At 64.5% G+C, this 16,798-nt stretch overlaps 1 protein-coding gene across 3 annotated transcripts in view; it reads left to right on the top strand.

Moving 5' to 3' along the window:
- Positions 1 to 499: 499 nt before the first annotated feature.
- The window catches only part of MTCL2 (microtubule crosslinking factor 2), a 41,047-nt gene continuing 24,748 nt past the window's right edge, over positions 500 to 16,798 (top strand). For 2 of the 3 annotated variants that reach the window (XM_067307435.1, XM_067307434.1), the window contains exons 1-2: positions 1,010 to 1,216; positions 15,307 to 15,531. In XM_067307435.1, coding sequence (XP_067163536.1) covers positions 1,085 to 1,216; positions 15,307 to 15,531 — 357 coding nt within the window. In that variant the 5' untranslated portion in view covers positions 1,010 to 1,084. Of the gene's footprint in view, positions 1,217 to 15,306; positions 15,532 to 16,798 lie in introns of all 3 variants that reach the window. The other variant, XM_067307433.1, reaches the window with a different exon arrangement.

Here is a 16,798-nt window from a genome sequence, read left to right as displayed (position 1 = left end):
CTGCCGAGGATGCCCCAGGGACCCCCACCCCCAGGGACGTCCCAGGAGACCCGCACCCCCGGGGGTGCCCTGGGGACCCTCCCGTGTGAGGATGTCCCGGGGGACCCCCGCCCCCCCAGAGGGGTGCTGCCGGGGACCATAGGGATGCTCCAGGGACCCGCATCTCCGAGGATGCCCCAAAAGACCATGGGGGGCCGCGGGGACCTTGCCCTGCAGGGATGCCCCGGCAGACCCCCCCCCCCCTCCCGGGCCGGGCGGCGCGGCGCGGTGCGAGCGGCGGGCGCAGGGGTCGCTGTTGCCGCGAGCACGGCTCCCCCCTGCCGCCGCCGCCGCCGCCGCCGCCTTTTGTTCGCCGCCCGCGCGGCCCCGCCCGGCGACGGGGCGGGCGGAGCCGCAGCCGCTGCCGCTGCCGCAGCCGCAGCCGGGGCCGGAGCGAGCGGAGCCGAGCGCCGAGCGGAGCCGAGAGCCGAGAGCAGCGCAGCGGAGCCGCCCGGGCGGCATGGAGGCCGCGGCGGCCGAGCAGGGCCCGCCCGCGCCGCCGCCGCCGCCGCCGCCGCCGGAGAAGAAGAAGAAGCAGCTGCAGCGGGCGCCGTCGCCCGCCCGCCCCAAGGAGGTGCCCGGCTGGTCGCTGGCCCGCAGCCGGCGCGGCGGCGGCGGCGCGCACCCCGGCTCGGCCGCGCCGCGGCTGGCGGGCGGCGCGCACGGGCGGCGGCCCGGCGCCACCAAGGAGGGCCGCCCCGACAAGCGCCCGCGCGCAGCGGCGGCGGCGGCGGCCCGCGGCGGCGGCGGCGGCCGGGGCCCCGGGGGCCGCGGCGCGGCGCGGGCGAAGGGGCGGTGCCGCGGGGCGGAGCCGGCGGCCGGGGCGCCGCGGCAGGGGCCGGGGCCGGCGGCGGCGGCGGCGGCGGCGGCGAGCCTCACGGACAGCAGCTCGGAGGTGTCGGACTGCAGCGCCTCCGAGGAGGCCAAGCTGCTCTCGCTGGAGCTGGCGCTCAGCGGCAGCGACAGCGAGTCGCCGGGCAGCGCCCCGCCGCCGCCCTCGGCCGGCGAGGCCTCGCCGCTGCCCGAGGAGCCCTCGGCCGCCTCCATGGCCAGCAGCCGCCTGCAGCTCAGCACCTCGCTGGCCTTCTCCGACCTCACCGAGGAGCTGCTGGACGCCGGCCACGACGGGCTGCTCCGCGAGCTCGAGGACCTGCGCTCCGAGAACGACTATCTCAAGGTGGGCACGGCGCGGCACGGCGCAGCGCCGCGTGGCCGAGTTCTGCTCGGTTTGGCGCAGCGTGGTGTGGCTCGGCTCAGCCTGGCCTGGCATCACCAGGCATGGCTTGGTTTGGCCTGGCCTGGCCTGGCCTGTCACAGCGTGGCTTAACATGGCCGGGCATTGCCATGCATGTCCTGGTACAGCTTGGCTTAACCTGGCAGGGCGTCACCAGGCATGGCTTCACATGGCTTGGTTTGGCCTGGCCTGGCATTGCTGGGCCTGCCCGGGCATCACTGGGCATGGCTTTGCATGGCCTGGTTTGGCCTGGCATCACCAGGCATGGCCTGGCATGGCTTGGCTTAACCTGGCATGGTATCACCTGGCATGCCCTGGCATGGCACAGCTTAGCCCAGCTTGGCAAAGCATGGGCCAGCTCAGCTCAGCCCAACATGGCCCATCTGGGCCTGACATGGCTGGGCTGGGCTCGGCTCAGCTCGGTCCAGCATGGCCCAGTTCAGGCCAGCATGGCATGACTTGGATTGGCACAGCGTGGCTCAGCACAGCCCATCTTGGCTCAGGCCAGCTTGGCATGGCCCAGCCCGGTGTGGCTCAGCCCAGCCCAGCTTGGTACGGCTAGAAGCAGCCTGGTCTGGCACAGCTTGGCATGGCTGAGCTCAGCATGGCACGGCTGAGCCCGGCTTGGCATGGCCAAGCACACCATGGCTCAGCTTGATCCAGCACGGTTGGGCATGGTTTGTCCTGGCACAGGGTGGGATGCTCCCAGCAGAGCTCCTCGCCCTGCTGCCCTCTCTGCCTGCTGATGCTGCCCTGGCCCTGGGGAAGAGATTTTCCAGCTCATTTGCTTTCCCATCGGTTCTTGTGTATGCTGTCAGCATGGTGCCTCCCTGCTCCCTGGGGCCTTTTTCCAGGCACGCAGCTTGGCTGTCTAGTTCACGCGCATATTTTGAAGGCAGGGCAGATGATGTGCTTGGGGACAGGGCTGCAGAGCCTTTCTGCAGAGGGTCGCATCGACCCGGAGTGGCTCGGCGTGGAAGACAGCAGGGCGAGTGAGCAGCTGTGCTGCCCCTTATGGGGAGGGCTGGGCGAGATGCTGGGTCCCCAGGGGTTGCGGGCATTTTGCATCCCCTGCTGTTCGGTGGTGTGTAGCTCTGGAGGAGATGTTTGTGCAGCAGTCTGGGCTGCAGAAACACCTGGGCGGGGATTCAAGAGCAGATGTCATGCCTTGGTGGCTACTCTTTTGATACCGCAGGTCGGAAAACTGGCTGGCTCTCAAACGCTGTTGCCAAAGTTTGTAAATGCTTTGGGATTTGAGCTATGAGGTGAACATTAGGTATTGGGTAACGGGCTCAAAGATGCTCAATCAGGCCCTTTGTCCATTAGTAAAGCCCTAGTTCACAGCTGGTGTCCGAACTCCTGCCAGAATTAGCAGCAAGAGCTTAAGGGCTTTGATTTACTGAGAGCTGGAAAAATACAGATGAGGCCCCTGCAGTTTCCAAGAATGCAGCTGAAAATGCTTCTGTTTCTGCGGATTGCATGATTACTTGGTAGATTTTCCCATGATCATCTTCATAGCAAACTGCAGGCATAGTGGGGCTTGGATATTTTACCCCCATAAGTAGTGACAACTTGAATCCCCTGGCCAGGAGTAGTCGTGAAAGGAACGCACAGCTGGATGCATGTGCCCAAAATTACGGTGGTGATGTTCTGGTACCCTCTGCCCTTTGCCGCTGTGTTGTTTGGCAGATACGCATTTCTGTAAAGGTCCGTTTTCTCCTTTGTTTGTTGACTCCGGAAAGCCATGTCGTGCCGAGTATTGTAGGGCCACGTTTGGTGGGGGTTTTTTTTTTTGCAGTCCTGGCTGGTGGGGAACCTGTAGTTAAATGCAAAAACTTGCGTTCTGAAATCATAGCTAACGTGCTCCTGGGTCTGCCGGGGACGGATCCCTGCCTGCTACCGCGTGTCTTACAGTGCGCATTTCGAGCATCGTGGAGAGCGCGAATCTCGTGTTTCTGTAGTGGATTTTCCAGTGGGCGTAGAACGTAATATTTCCCCGAAGTAAGGCGTGAGCTCGAGCGGCCGGGAAGCGCGTCGGTGCTTCTGGTCTCACCTTCTCGGTGTGCGCGCCCTGCTAATAAACATGTTCCGGTGTTTTAGCTCGCTCCTCCTGAAACTCGAGGAGGAGACCGCTGGGAGCGGTGCGCTGCACTCCAGCTGGTCAGAAGCCCCTGCCGGAGACGGACACACGCACCCTTTGTCCTCCAAAAAAACGAGGGAGCTGCAGTACGATTTTTGCTCAGCTCCTCCAAGGAGGAAGAGAAAATCATGCTGGGCTGCAGCGGGGAATGGGGAGCTGCTGCTTGTGCTCGGGCTCTTCCATAAATTCATGGGTTTGGGGCCTTAAGGCAACCTGGACCTTAAGATAACCTGTCCAGGGCAGCCCAGGTCGAAGCACCTCACCTGGGGACCCCAGTGCCAGAGCTCCAGGCCAGAGGTGACTCTGGCCCCAGAAGCTCACCACCCTTTGGATATTAATGAATCAGACTTGTCAGAGGTGACTGATTTTCTAAGGCTCATAAAAATAGCTGCAGATCAAATTTTTACCAGTCAGAGCAGGGTAAAACCTGGCATGTGTTTGCTGGGGGGAGATTTTGGGGGAGGTGGCTTCTGCCGTGACTGTGGCTTCACCCCCTTTCAGGCTAGCGCGTAGTGCTACTACGCTTTTGTGATGCACGGGGGATTTTTGGTCTTCAAAACATAGCTGTTTCGAGCAAATCACGGCGCTCTGTAGTTGTGCCAGCTGGTGTTGCCTCTCTCCTTGGCTGTGATGATATGTACATATTTAAGCACACCTCACCCGCTTCTCTTTGCAGCACAGACCTTCTAAGGCTTAAAGAGGGGGAATTTTTGACAAAGGCTTTTGGTGAGACGTTGGCGGTGCAGAGAGGGACCTCGGGGCTGCGCCTCTTCGACCTCCCCATGGCTGTGGGGCCTGCGTTTCGCTTTTCTGTTGCGTGATGAGTCAAAACGAGACTTCTGAGATTCGCAGCCTCAAGCTGCTAGAGGCACAGATGAAATCAGCAGGGTTTGATTGATTTATTTATGTCTTCCGAGGGTCAGTTTTCCTCCAGCTCAGTCCTGCGCCGGGGAGGAGGGGAGGTCGTGCACAAGCCGCGTGCTTGGGCATCCCCATCGGTGCAGTGCCAGCCCTCAAACCCAGGGCAGCCTGCGTGGTTCGGGGAAGGAGAGACGCGCTGGAAACCCTGCGGCTGCTCGCTCTTCCTCTTTCCGATCTGGTTGGGTTGTGCCTCTCGCTCCTCCGTCGATGCACGCGGGAGCTCTCTTGGGTGCCCCTGCCGTCACCCGCTGCAGACGGTTTATTTAAAGCCTTTCCTGGAAGATGGGGCAGTTGCTTGTGTGCAGGTAGGCAGCCCTGGAAGGGGAGGAGGTGGCTTTGGCGTCCTCTCCCCGTCTCGCCGCGCAGCGGAGAGGAGAGGAGCTCCCGTCCCTGCTCAGCGGGTCGGAAAATGTGAGATGTGATACGGCAGCAGCTGCAGAGGGACCGGCAGACAAAGAGCGGGCACGGGAGAGAGTTTGGAGCGAGGGGAGGGGAAGCCTTCCAGCCGTCTCCTCTCCGAAGCACGAGGCCTATTCCAGAGCCTCCTAGCAAACGGGGATGAGTCCAGCCACCACCCTGCCGTCCAGCCTGCCCTCTGCCCCGCGCCACCCCACTTCCCTTGGGATTTGCTTGCATTTCCCAGCTCCATGGAGGAATACTCGAGGTGGATGGGTGGCTTGTTTCCCCTGCAGCTGCTGGGGCCTGGTGGGATCTTTTTGAGAGCATCCTACAGATGCGCCCCGGCCCAGTGTGCTCTTCCTGCTGGTGCCGCCGGCCATCCCGTTGCACGTGGGTCCGGCCCACGGCACGGGGCGATGCCGTGCATCATCCGAGCAGAGGCGCCCTGGCTCGACTTCGCAGCCCCTTTCCTTTCGGGATGTCGCACAGTTTGTGTTGCGCTGCAGCGAGCCCCCAGCTGTTGGCCTCTTAATTTATGGGGGCAGCTGTAAAGCTGAAAAATGTTGGTTTTTCTCTCCCTGGCGTGCTTTGCTCGCTGCTGGTCGGGAGGTGACGTGCTGGCAAGAGGCAGGGGTGCCCACGCAGGGCGCAGCGCTGGAGGCTCTGCGCGGCTCCCTGCCCCGACGTGGAGGGAGGGACGGTCAGCGTTGACTGACCCTCGGAGCTGCACTAGAGCTGCGGTTAATGCATATAAAGAAACCTGCACGTCCGACACGCGGGTGGCCCCTTCCCGATACCCATGCCAGGCCTTTGCCCCTTTGCACGGGGGCGTCCCTGCGGGAGGGGTGCCGGGAGCGGCTGCCACCGAGCCCCGTGCACCTGGTCCGCCCCGGGCGCCAGGAGAGCTGCGTTTGCTGGGATCTCGTGCAGGGGAGGCGCAGCGCAGCCCGGGGGCCCCGGCGATTTCCCCGTGGAAACCCAGTCTGGTGTGTGGGTTCTTTTTTTTCTTTTTTTTTCCTCCTTTTTCCTTTTTCACCTAGCAAATCATAGCATAATTCCCTCGTCTGTCAGGTGGGGGCTCAGTGTTAATTGAAAGCTGCTGCTTTTGTTCCGCAGTCTCGGCGGGAGGCTTCCTTGTTGCTCCTGGACAGTAATCCCCGTCCTCCCCGGGGGATCGCAGGCACGCAGCGCTGCCCGACGGGCTCGGGTCTGCTCGACGGTGCGCCCCTGAGCATCCCAAAAGGGGGTGATGCTAAAAATGCATGCAGCTTCCAGCCCCGTTTTTTTAAAAATGATTTACGTATTTATTTTCCTCGGCTGTATCGTGCCCCTGGGTTGGAGGGCTGTGGCGCGGGGACGGTCCCTGCCGCAGGGGGTGGCCCGCGCCGGGCGCCGCTCTGCGGGGCGGTGGCACTGCGCGCCGTGGGCAGGCGGTTGCTGCTTGGCTGTGCCCCAAAGCCTGGCGTTGCCAAACCCCTGCAGTATTTTTGCTCTCGGCAGCGTGGCAGCCGGTGATGTCAGCATTATTTGCCTGATCCTGTTTCGAGTCCGTCGCTGCTTTCTGCCTCTGAAAGACGGTGGATCCCGCCGCCGCCGACGTCCGAGCGTTGCACGGAGCGAATCCCCCCGGCCTGCCCTTGGTTTGCTGCGTTCGTGCAAGCGCCTGAGCTGGCACGTGCCTTCCCTCGGGTGCGGAGACCCGCGCTGTTTCCCTCTTCCCGCTGCTGCCCGCCGTGGCCCGCGTCTGCGGCCGTGCGGGGCTGTCACCGGAAAGCTCTGCCCCGTCCAGGTCTTGCCCTTTACAGCCTGATTGATGCCTCTGTTGGAGGCCGCGGTCCTGCAAAGGCGTGCGTGAACGTGATGGCAGCTCTTGCCTCTTTCCGCTCTGAAAATGGCTTTTTTTTTTTTTTTCCCCCCTGAACGGGAACCAGACTGTTTGTACCCTGCCTTGCAGTTTCTTAGTTTCCTCAGTAATCTCCTGGGGGGAGGCAGCTTCTCCGAGGTTTGCTGAAGGCTGATGATGTCTCTCGCCTTCCCCCATCAGGTGTTGATTGGTTCCCGCACAGATGAGTGGGGTGTGTTTGCTCCTGCAAGCCGTGGGCCCTCAGGCGTTCAAACAAGTCCCTTTGGGCTGCAGGTTCCCCGCATCTTTTCCAAGGCAGCTGATTTCCCTGGTAACTACTGTAAAAACACACAATTTTTGCTCCTTTTTGTGTGTGCAGGAGGCAGAAGATTGGGTGAGCAGGGGTACGGCGATGCATAAATGGACAAACACGTTAGCGTTCGGGCGCGGAGGTGGCGAGCGGTACGTCGGTGCCGGGATGCTGGCGCCGCACCCGGTCCCGCGAGGAGGCTGATCGGTGACGTGCTGCTGGGGTTTGCGCGGCGGCTGTGCTGGGACCTGGGGGGCCTGGTGGCCCCGCGGGCGGCGGAGCAGCGGCGGAGTGAAACGCGGTGGTAGCAGACGCACCCGGGTCCTCCAGCTCTTCAGGTCCCGGAGGGCAGAGGCTGGGCAGCCCCTGCTGCTCCGGGGCAGCGTTTCCCTCCCCAGCGAAGTGGGGTCGGGTCTTGAGCTCCCTTCCCGTGCGAGGGGGCTCTTCCCCTAACCCTCCGCGTCACCTTGCCTGGGCAGCGTCGTAGCCCCCGCAAGGAATGATGCTGGAAAGAAGTCGTTCCTCTCCTCCTCGGTGTCGTTCTCTCTCCTCCTGCCCGGCTCCCGGAGCGCGTGGAGGTCCTGCTGGCTCGGGTCTCCGGTCTCTCAGCTGCTTCTTGTGATTTGTGTTCGTGGCCTTGCTTATTTGATCTCCCAGGTCCCCTTCTGCCCTCCTCAGTTCGCACTTGATTTGTCATCGTTTTTGATGCTTCCTCTTCGCGACACCCTGAATTTGAGATGTTTCCGAAGGGCTCCTCCCCGCTCCTGCCTCTGCTCTCGCTTTTATTTGCCTGAATTGTTTTCTTCTGCTTCTTGAAAAGATGCACCGTGACTCCGGCGGAGGTGCGGTCGTGGCGCGGGGGCTCAGCCGCAGGCTCGGCTGGCGGGGGCCCTTGGAGGGTCGCCCGTCGCCGCCCTCCGACCTGCTCTCGCAGGGAAGGCTTTCCTGCCTTTTCCCAGCTGACAGCTTCCCCTCTTATCCTCTCTCACTGTTGCCTCTTATCTGACACCTTTTGTCCGGGTGGCTTTCCTGGCAGTTCGTTACAGCCCGTATCTCCGGCAGCGTCCGATGGTGCCGCTGAGCTGTTCCGCCTGCTGCAATCCGGCCTCCCAGCCCCGTGCAGGGCATCAGCTTTGCCCTTCTAAGCCCTCTTCCAACTAGCTGCCATCTTTCTGGCCTCCGATCCTAATCCATTTATTATGGCTTAGACGAACAGCTTGCATCCGAGGGAACGGCCCCGTCCGGGTACTGTGTCTCAAGCCATGGTTTGCAGTTGCAGGCTTGTGGGGCCGGGGCTGCACGCCGCTCGATGGATTTATTGGCATGACGGGCCCGGGCGAATTCCCGCCATCGGAACGAAGGGAGGCACCGCTTTCCCTTCCCTCCCTGCTCCCGGCCTTGCAAAAAACCCTCTGACCGAGCTGGGCACCCTGCGAAAGGAGCAGCTCGGGGCTGCGCAGCTGGGCTTTCTCCGGGCAGCTGCTCGCGCCGGACGCGGGCGCCCCCCAAAATAACGGTTGCTGCCACCCGAGACGCAAACAAACGGAGCTCTTAACGCGGAGAGTCCGGGCTGCGCCACGGAGCTTCCTTGCAGCAGATCTTATTTGCAAGGCATGCATCCAGTTCGGGTGCAGGGGAAACGCGAAAGCGCCAAGTCCGCGGGACGCCGGACCCGGGGGCTCGGAGCAGCACAGCTTGCTCCCGCTCCCTGCGTCGCTTGAGCCCACATTTCAATGGAGCTGTCGCTCCCGCTGAGCGAAGGCGGCTGTTTCCTCTCGCTTAACCTCGGTGAACTGCTGCCTGAGGAAGACGAGTCGCAACCGGGAGCCGATACTGTCAGCGCTTGAATGAGATCCAAGCAGCCCCTTGTGCCTCTGCGTTTGCATTCAGGCCACCGTTTGTATTAATTTGATGGTGGAAGGTTTCCTGCAACTGCTTCCCACTGAATCCCACTCTGAATTTATGCTCCCTTCTTCCCGTGGTGCATGCAGTTTCAAGTTTGCCGTGCAGGATCTGTCCTTTGGAAGCCCAGGCCCACTTATCTGCACTGGAGTTTGTTGCTTTCCACCATGCCGTTGCAAAACGCCTGTTCACCTGTGGCGTGCAATGCGCTTTCTTCCATGAAAGATCCTGAGCAATAGTTCCCCCGAAACCTGCCCAAGCAGCTCCCCAAGGTGGTTTGGCTTACTGGGGTTTTACTGGTCTCTCCAGGTTGATGAGACCACCATGTTGGATGCGCGCAGGACCGAGCGGGGAAGCTCCTTGGCCATGGTACCGCCGTGGTCCCCTCGGTGCATGCCCGTGCCCCGCTCGGCTGTGCCGGCGAGCCTACACCGGGTGCAACAGCGGCGAGCACCAAGCGTGGGGGCACCCATCCTGGGCAGGGCTGGCAGGGGACCTTGGACCAGTGGTGGATTAAAGCCTTTGCTGGTCCGTCTCCTGACATGTGCTGCGTTTAGTCCCCATGGATTTCTGTGGCTGAGCCGGCCTACGGGAAGTTACTGAACGTGCTTGCAGTGATTAGTGCCTAAGACCCAGGGGCTGGACCATGTGTGGTGAGGCTGGCTGAGGTGGCTGGAGAGTGGATTAGTTAAAAAGCCCTAGGTGCGTGGCAGAGCCCGTCCCCAGCACCTTAGCGTGGTTCGTTTGCACCATCACCCAGTGCTGTAGGCAGCAAAAGGTGTTGGTGGCCTCTGTGCCACTGATGCTGCTGGTGGGTCTGAGGACGAGCAGGACCTACGGCAGCGTCCTGAAGTTGTCTTTCATGCCAGTCTGGGTCTGCCTCAAGGCAAGAGCCTCATGCTCAGGGAGTTCATGGTGAGCATCGCTGTCCCGCAGCCTTTGCGGGGACCATCTCACGCTAGTCCTTGACCGGCCCAGCTGCAGAGTTAGCTCGGTGCAGCAGCAGCTCCCGCACGCTCTAAACAACGTGGCTCTCCTGAGAAAGGCATCATCGCTGCTAAAAGTCCCCGTGCGTGGCCGAGCATCCCCAGGATGCCTTGCTGCCTACGTCTTAGGCGCTCGCCGCTTTGGCTGCCTTTCCGGATAACCCTGTTCTCGCTGACTCAAGAGCCCCGGGCTATAAGCAAAGCGGAAGAGGGATGCAGTCACCAGGACTCTGTTTCTAGCCTTCAGCGCCAGCGTTTGTCTGGCGGGACGAGTGTGTTTAGCCTCGTGTGCGGCTTGCGGCCGAATCCTGCCCCGGCGAGTGCCAGCCCCTGCCGAACGCGGCACAAAGCCGCCCCAGGGCCGCGGGCGGGAGGAGAGGCACCCTTGGCACCGAGGCGTCCGCGCGGGCAGGGCGACGTCGCCGCCTCCGTGCGGACGAGCTCCTGAGGTCTGGCCGGAAGATAATCCCGGATTGTCTAATTGACGTTCCTGATGTGTCATGTAGCACTTAAAGATAACAGTGAGCGACTGTGACTTATCCCCGCAGCTGCTGTGCCTCGGGGTCTGCCTTCGCCTCTCGGGGCGACCCTCGCAGATGGGGCTTTGGGCGGGGGAGCGCGCTGCCGGGCGCCCCGGAGCCTGGCAGGGCGCTGAGCCCGGACGAGGCGGCTGCGGCGAGGGAGGGCGGTTTGCTGCTGCCCGGATTCGGGCCCGATTCGGGATGCCGTATCTCCTGCTGGCCGAGCACGCGCCTGAGATTACGTCCCTGTTTCCTAGGGAATGGGAGGCCCACGGGCACCGCTTGTCTCTCTCTGCCTGTGCACAGGCCACCAGATGCTGCAGGACCTGCAGCTGCATCCTGGTTTGGCAGTGGCGGAGAGTTGGTGCTCGACCAGCCCTGCCCTGGAGAGGTCCGTTTTGGGGTGTCGGAGGGCGCACGTGCCAGCGTGGAGCAACATGTACTCGCCCCCGCTGCCTTCCCTTGGGCTGGGCTGGTGTTTCAGGCAGTAGGTCACCATCACTGGCACTGCTAGGAGCAGAGGGGCTTTGCCCCGGCGCGAGGCAGCAGCCTGGAGACCCTGTCCTTACCTCTGCCCGCCTGTGAAGCAGGAATTGCACTTAGCAGTGATTGGAGATTTTTAGTGGCATGGACTTTTTGGCAGGAAAACAGATGCTTGATCCATTTTCAGGCATGTGCCAGGTCTGACCGCGTTTGGTGTGGAGGATAACAGCCACAGTGGAAGTGTGGTGGCTGGAGCATTTGCTTGGAAGACCAGAGTTGAGGTTGCGCTAGTGGGGACTTGGAAAGAGCCTTGGTCGGTGCCATCAGCTCCACAGGGGTCTCCAGAGACTAGAGGGGACAGTCCTTGAATATCATCTGGGGATGCTGGCTGTTGCAGGTGGGTCTTGTGCCGGTTGTGGACTGAAAACCTGGATCAGGCTTTGGGTTGCCGCTGGTGCTGAGCGGGGAGCTTGCTCCTCCTGGCCCCGCAGCGACAGCCGCGCTGAGTCCCTGCGTCCTGGCCGGTGCTGGGAGGCTTTGCCGAGGCAAATGAGAGGTTTGTCACCGTGTAATTTAATGAGGCCAAGGAAGAGGTGAAAGGTGGACCCAGCTCTGCAATTGCTTCCTAGTGACAAAATGAGCTGAAACCTCTGGTGCCCTGGGAGATGAGGCCTCGTTTTTATCATTGGACTTGACGTGCTGGCAGCGCCGCAGCCTGCAAGGCTATTGTTCGTGTTCCCTTCTGCTCGCTGCCTAAATCCGGAGGCAGCCTAATGGGTGCTGCTCCGTGCCAGGCGTCCCTTGGCTGCTCACAGCTTGCTGGTGGGGAAGGAGGACAGGAGGGGTTTGTGCCTCTGCTCCTGCCCAGGGGACTCCCGTGGGCGGCAGAGAGCGATGGGGGGCCCAGAGCAGGCTGGGGCAGGTCCCAAAGAGGTGGGGGCCAGGGGCTCTGGCCCCCAGGTTGTCACTCGCTGCCCCCCAGGCTGCAGGGAGCTGCTGCATATGTCTTCTCCCTCCTGCCTTGGCTCCTGGAGGGTGCTGGGTCTCACCAGCGCCGTGGCTCTGCATGGGAGGGCATGAGGCTCCCCAGATGGGGAATGGGCCAGCACCCTTCTCCCCGTGCACCCTCTCCTCCATCCTGTCTCAGGACCTGGCCCCATCTACCAAAGGGGTGGCCGAGTTTCTGAGGTGTCCCACCGCGCAGTGACCTGTCTGTGGCACCTCTTGCCCACCCGGGGCTGTTGGTGGCAGCCTGCCCTTGCTGGGATGTGCTGGCCTGGGGTTGCTGCACCACGTTGGGGCTCTTGGGATGCTCGGTGGCCCTGGGACTGGCCGGTCCTTCACCTCTTTCCTGATGGGCCTGGCACGGGCTCTTGCTCTTGTCCCCATGTTTCCTCTTCTCTCCTCGCCTCCCGTCTCCTCTCCGGGCTCCCTCCCTCGCCTGCCTGGCTCCCTCCTCTGACGCAGCTTTTCCAAGACGACCTACATTTTTTCTCGCTGTAGCTGCTGCTGCCTGCAGAGAATCCTCTCCCTGCCCCCACCTTCCTCTTCATTTCACTTCAAATATTTACGGGCACTCATGCCATCTCCCCGGGGCCGCCTGCCTCGCGGCTTCGGCTCAGCCGGTGCTGCGGGAGCGGGTCAGCGTCGCGCCTCGGGGCCGTGCCCTTAGCCGCGAGCCAGTCCCGTGGGCGCGCGGTGCCTACGGCCCCGGAGAGCCCCCCGCGCGGCTGCGTCCCTCCCCAGGGATCACCTCGGGGAGAGGCATGGAGCCCGCCACCTCGGAGGGCACCGCAAGCTCCCCTTTGGGGCAGGAGAGGGCAATGGCGGCTTTGGCCGGGCTTTGGCACGGCAAGGTTTGGAGAGCGGGCGAGGACGCGGGGATGGCGGTGCCCGGTGCCCGGCAATGCCCGTGTCGGATGGAGCCTTGGGACATGCTGAGGGCTCCTGCTCCTGGGGTTTTGCCTCCTGCCGCAGAGCAGGGGCAGTTTTTAGCTGTTGAGTCAGAGGTGTTTGCATGCCACAGCTTGGAGACGGGGTCCCGCGGCACAGGCATGACCTGCCCGGGGTCCCACTGCGGCTCTGGGGCTGGCAAAGGTGGTGGCCACCGGCGCTGGAGCCAGGGCAGGCGCGGAGCCGAGGGGGTGCTGGGCAGGGGGGCGACCGCGGGCCGGGGGTTTGCAGCTCTCGCTGTTGGTGCAGACTGCCGTCGGCCTCTCCGGCAACAGCACCGAGTTACTAGCAGCCGTCCGCCTCCCCCAGCGCATGCGGCGGTCTCCTGGGGTCAGCGTGGGATGGACTCGAGGCCACCGCCCTTGCCTCCTCTCCCAGATAGCAGCCCCATTGCTCCGGTCTCAAGTGCAAGTGGAGCAGAAGACCTTATCGCTTGCGTGACTGCGGTCAAAGTGCTGAGCCCGACCTCGTGCTCCGCGGGTGATGGCGTGCTCATGGACGGACAGGTGTGGGAAACCGGGCCCTTACTGCTCCTCTGTGCTGCAGGATGGTGCCCACCTCCGTGCGAGTTGGAGACCACCTTTTGGCAGTGGGTTTGGTACTGGTGGCCCAGTTTCATGTCCAGATAGGATCAGTGGTTAGGACTGGTGCCTGGAAGAGGCACGAGGTGCCGTGGCACCCGTGAAGGCATGCCGTGCTCTTCAGCTGGCTGTGGCTCTCGTGGCATCGCAGCAGCCCACCGAAGCCCTCCAGATCCTCCCCTTGGCTGGTGCCCGGGCTGTCGTGCCTGCCACCAGCTGCGGGGCTGAGCACTGAAGTGGTGCTGTCCTTCAGGCGCGGGGATGGTTTAACATCCGTGTAGCCGGTAGGAGCTCATTTCTGGCCCGGAGGCGCTCGGTGCCACGGTGGCAGCGCAGGGCTGGCTTTTGCCTGGGGCATGAGCCTGCTGCCCTTTTCTCTCCCGCCGCACGCACGCGGGCCGCGTGGCACCGCGTCCTGTAATCTCCCGGCACTAATTCGCAGTGTTGGCGTCCGCAGGGAGGCGCGACGCGGCGCGAGAGCCTGCGCAGCCCGTCTCGGCGTGGGGCGTGTCGCCCTGCCAGCAGGGCTGGCGGGAGGAGAGCTGAGCCCCGCGTTCGGGAGCGAGGTGCCGTCCCCCCGCCTCGGTCGGACGGTGCCCGCGCCGCTCCCGGAGCGCAGGCGAGGAGCCTGGCGGGGGTTCTCCGTCTGCAAAACACGAAGCTGCTCGGAGGGGTTTGGTGGCTAGCGCAGGGCGCTGGTGGCGGTGGAGCCGAAGGAGCAGGGAGACGCGGGTTGCAGTCCAGCCTGCGCGGCCTTGGGCGAGCCGCGTTACATGCTATAATTGCAGCTGTGCTCTGTGCTGGAGAAGCAGGATCCCTCCTATGGAAAAGGGAGGGTTTGATTTGCTTTTTTGTTTGGTGTCTTTTGAAGCCTAGAAATAGTCCTGCTCCGTTTCCAGCGGGATATCTCCCCGGCGTTCCTGGGGGCCTGGGAGCTTTCTCAACACGTAGCAAAAGGGAGCTCCGAGGGAGCTGAATCTCACGGAGAAGGATTTTCTCCTAAAGGCTCACAGCGCGTTGGGGTTAAATGCTGCCCTGAGCCAGGAGGCAGCGCCTCACCCCGGCGGAGCGTGGGCTGGTGGTTTCTGCGGTGCGGTGCCCGTCGTATGGCCCTGCCGCGCCACGGACCTTCTGGAGCAGAGCGAGGGCCTCCGCTGTAACGTCAGACCTAGCTTCTGCCCCCGGCCCTGGGTCCCCGCGCCGCCCCCTGGCCCGCCCCGGGGCTCGCGGTGGCGCGGGCGCCGCTCGACTCGCGGGATGGCACGCCAGGCACCGCAGCCCGGCTCCGGACGTCTCCCCGGGCCCCTCACAAGAGGGACCATTCATCGGTGCTGGGAGGCAGCTGTGGTCTAAGGAGAAAGAGTCCTTTGCTGAGACCGGGGCGCGTCCCTCGGTGCAGTGGCACGTCGCCCTCCGGGGACTTGCGGGCGCAGTGTTCCTGGGCTGGGAGGCGACCCGCGGGGTCGGCGCTGCCACGCGGAGCCCCGACGCTTTGCGGCCGGCCGTGGGGCAGCACCTCCCGGCCCCTTCCGCCCTGCCCTCTCGCGGCCTTTGCTCCCTGCGCTTGGGCTCTGGGGCACCAAAGGCAGCGGGCTGCAGCCGTTCGGGCCATCGCATCGGGTTTCTGTCCCCACCGCGAGGATGGGGAAGGGGCTGCTCACTTTGGGGTCCTGTGGCAGAGCCGGGAGCGCCGTGGCCAGGCAGCACCCCGAGCTCCAGGGCTGCCACCACCGGCCCAGGAGGCAGCAAGGGTCTGAGCGTCTGCGGGGTGGAGGAGGGAGCCTCAGCACCGGGTGCCTTGGGGAAAGGAAAAGAGGAAGCCGGTAGCGCGTGTCTGCAGGGATTGCATCAGTCTGTCCTGTCCCGGTGCGTGCCGTGGGCCCCTGGCAAGGCCGGGTGCACGGGGCAGGTCCCAGCAGGGAGAGGTGGTGGCCGGGGGGTGGCTGTGGGGCACCCGCGTGGGGCAGGCCTCTCTGATGCACGTCTCCCCTCAGGATGAGATCGAGGAGCTGCGCGCGGAGATGCTGGAGATGAGGGACGTCTACATGGAGGAGGACGTCTACCAGCTGCAGGAGCTCCGGCAGCAGCTGGACCAGGCCAGCAAGACCTGCCGCATCCTCCAGTACCGGCTGCGCAAGGCGGAGCGCCGCAGCCTGCGCGTGGCGCAGACGGGGCAGGTGGACGGCGAGCTCATCCACAGCCTCGAGCAGGACGTCAAGGTGAGGCCGGGCAGCCGAGGCTCCCGTTTTTACTTTCCCTCGGGGCTCCTGCACCCTGATGGCAGGGGACATCTTTGGAGAGAGGACCTGAGCACCCCGCGATTCAGCGTGCAGGAGAACCGGGCACGGGCGTGTTGGTGGGTGCAAGGGCCAGGAGGGGTGAGGGTGGCTGTGCCCTGGGAGCTGGGTCCCACGGTGTCACCCCCATTGCTGGGGGTCTGGTGGTGCTGGGTGGCCTGGGAGGGGGCAGACAGTGCAGAAAGCTCTTCACACCTTGAGGGCAACCATCCCTTGATGGGGCATCACCGTTCCCCTCTAGCCGCGGTGGTGCAAGAAGGGAGGAGCAGCGTTCTCAGCTCACGGGCAGTCGAGGAGGAGGAGGAGGAGGAGGAGGAGGGCTGGCTGCGCCGGAGCGGCCGCGGAGCGAGGGAGGGGGCTCGGCGCGGGGCCGCGCTCGCTGCCTGGGCAGGTTTGAACTGCCCAATCGCTCCCCGCGCCGGTGGCACGGGGTGGGCGGGAGGGGGGTTGCCAGGGCCGCGCCGCGTCCCCAGCCAGCCCCTCCTGCGTGGCCGGGGGGCCGCGATCGGGGCCGCGGCCCCTCTCCCGCAGCCTCCCGCCGGAGCGCCGCGCGGCTGCTCCCGGCCGCCCGGGGAAGTGGGCCGCGGGGGTTCGCCCGTGCCGCTGGGCGCCGCGGCCCTACGCCGCCCTTGGCGGGGGGCCGGGGAGGGTGCGCGTCGCCCGGGGCCGGGGGTCCCGCAGCGGCCTGATCCCCAGCCCGGCCGCGGGACCCGGAGCGGCGCTCCCTTGCCTCAAAGGATAGGAATTCGCCGGGGCCGCGGGCTGGCGCAGCACCAGCACTGGGGGCAGGGAGCAGGAGGGGGACGGCGAGCGAGACGGGGGGGGGGAGCCGGGGCGGCTGCGGGGCGCGGAGCGGCTGCCGGGGGGGACGAGCGTGCAGGGACGCTCCGGGCGGTGCCAGCTGCTCGCCCTGCCCTTCCCCTGACGCCGGGAGCGGGAGCCGCGGGCGAGGAGCGCTTCTCCCCTCCGCGGGCGGCGAACCCCGCGGCACCGGGGCCCCCGGCAGCGCCCCGGCTTCGGCCTGGCCTCGCTGCGCCCGGGGCTGGGGCAAGGGAGCCGCTCCGGGGCCGCGTTGCCGCACCCTCGGCAGCCGGCTGCTCCTCGAGGAGCTGCGGGCGGCTCCGCGCGCCGGCTGAGTGCTCGCCGAGCGCTCTTGTTGAAATGGCCGCTGCGAGCGAGGGCTGCGGCG

This window comes from Apteryx mantelli, chromosome 18 (genome assembly GCF_036417845.1).
Source record: "Apteryx mantelli isolate bAptMan1 chromosome 18, bAptMan1.hap1, whole genome shotgun sequence".
NCBI classification, from domain to species: domain Eukaryota; kingdom Metazoa; phylum Chordata; class Aves; order Apterygiformes; family Apterygidae; genus Apteryx; species Apteryx mantelli.
The sequence above is the reverse complement of the archived record's forward strand: the minus strand, read 5'-3'. Positions and strand labels throughout refer to the sequence as shown.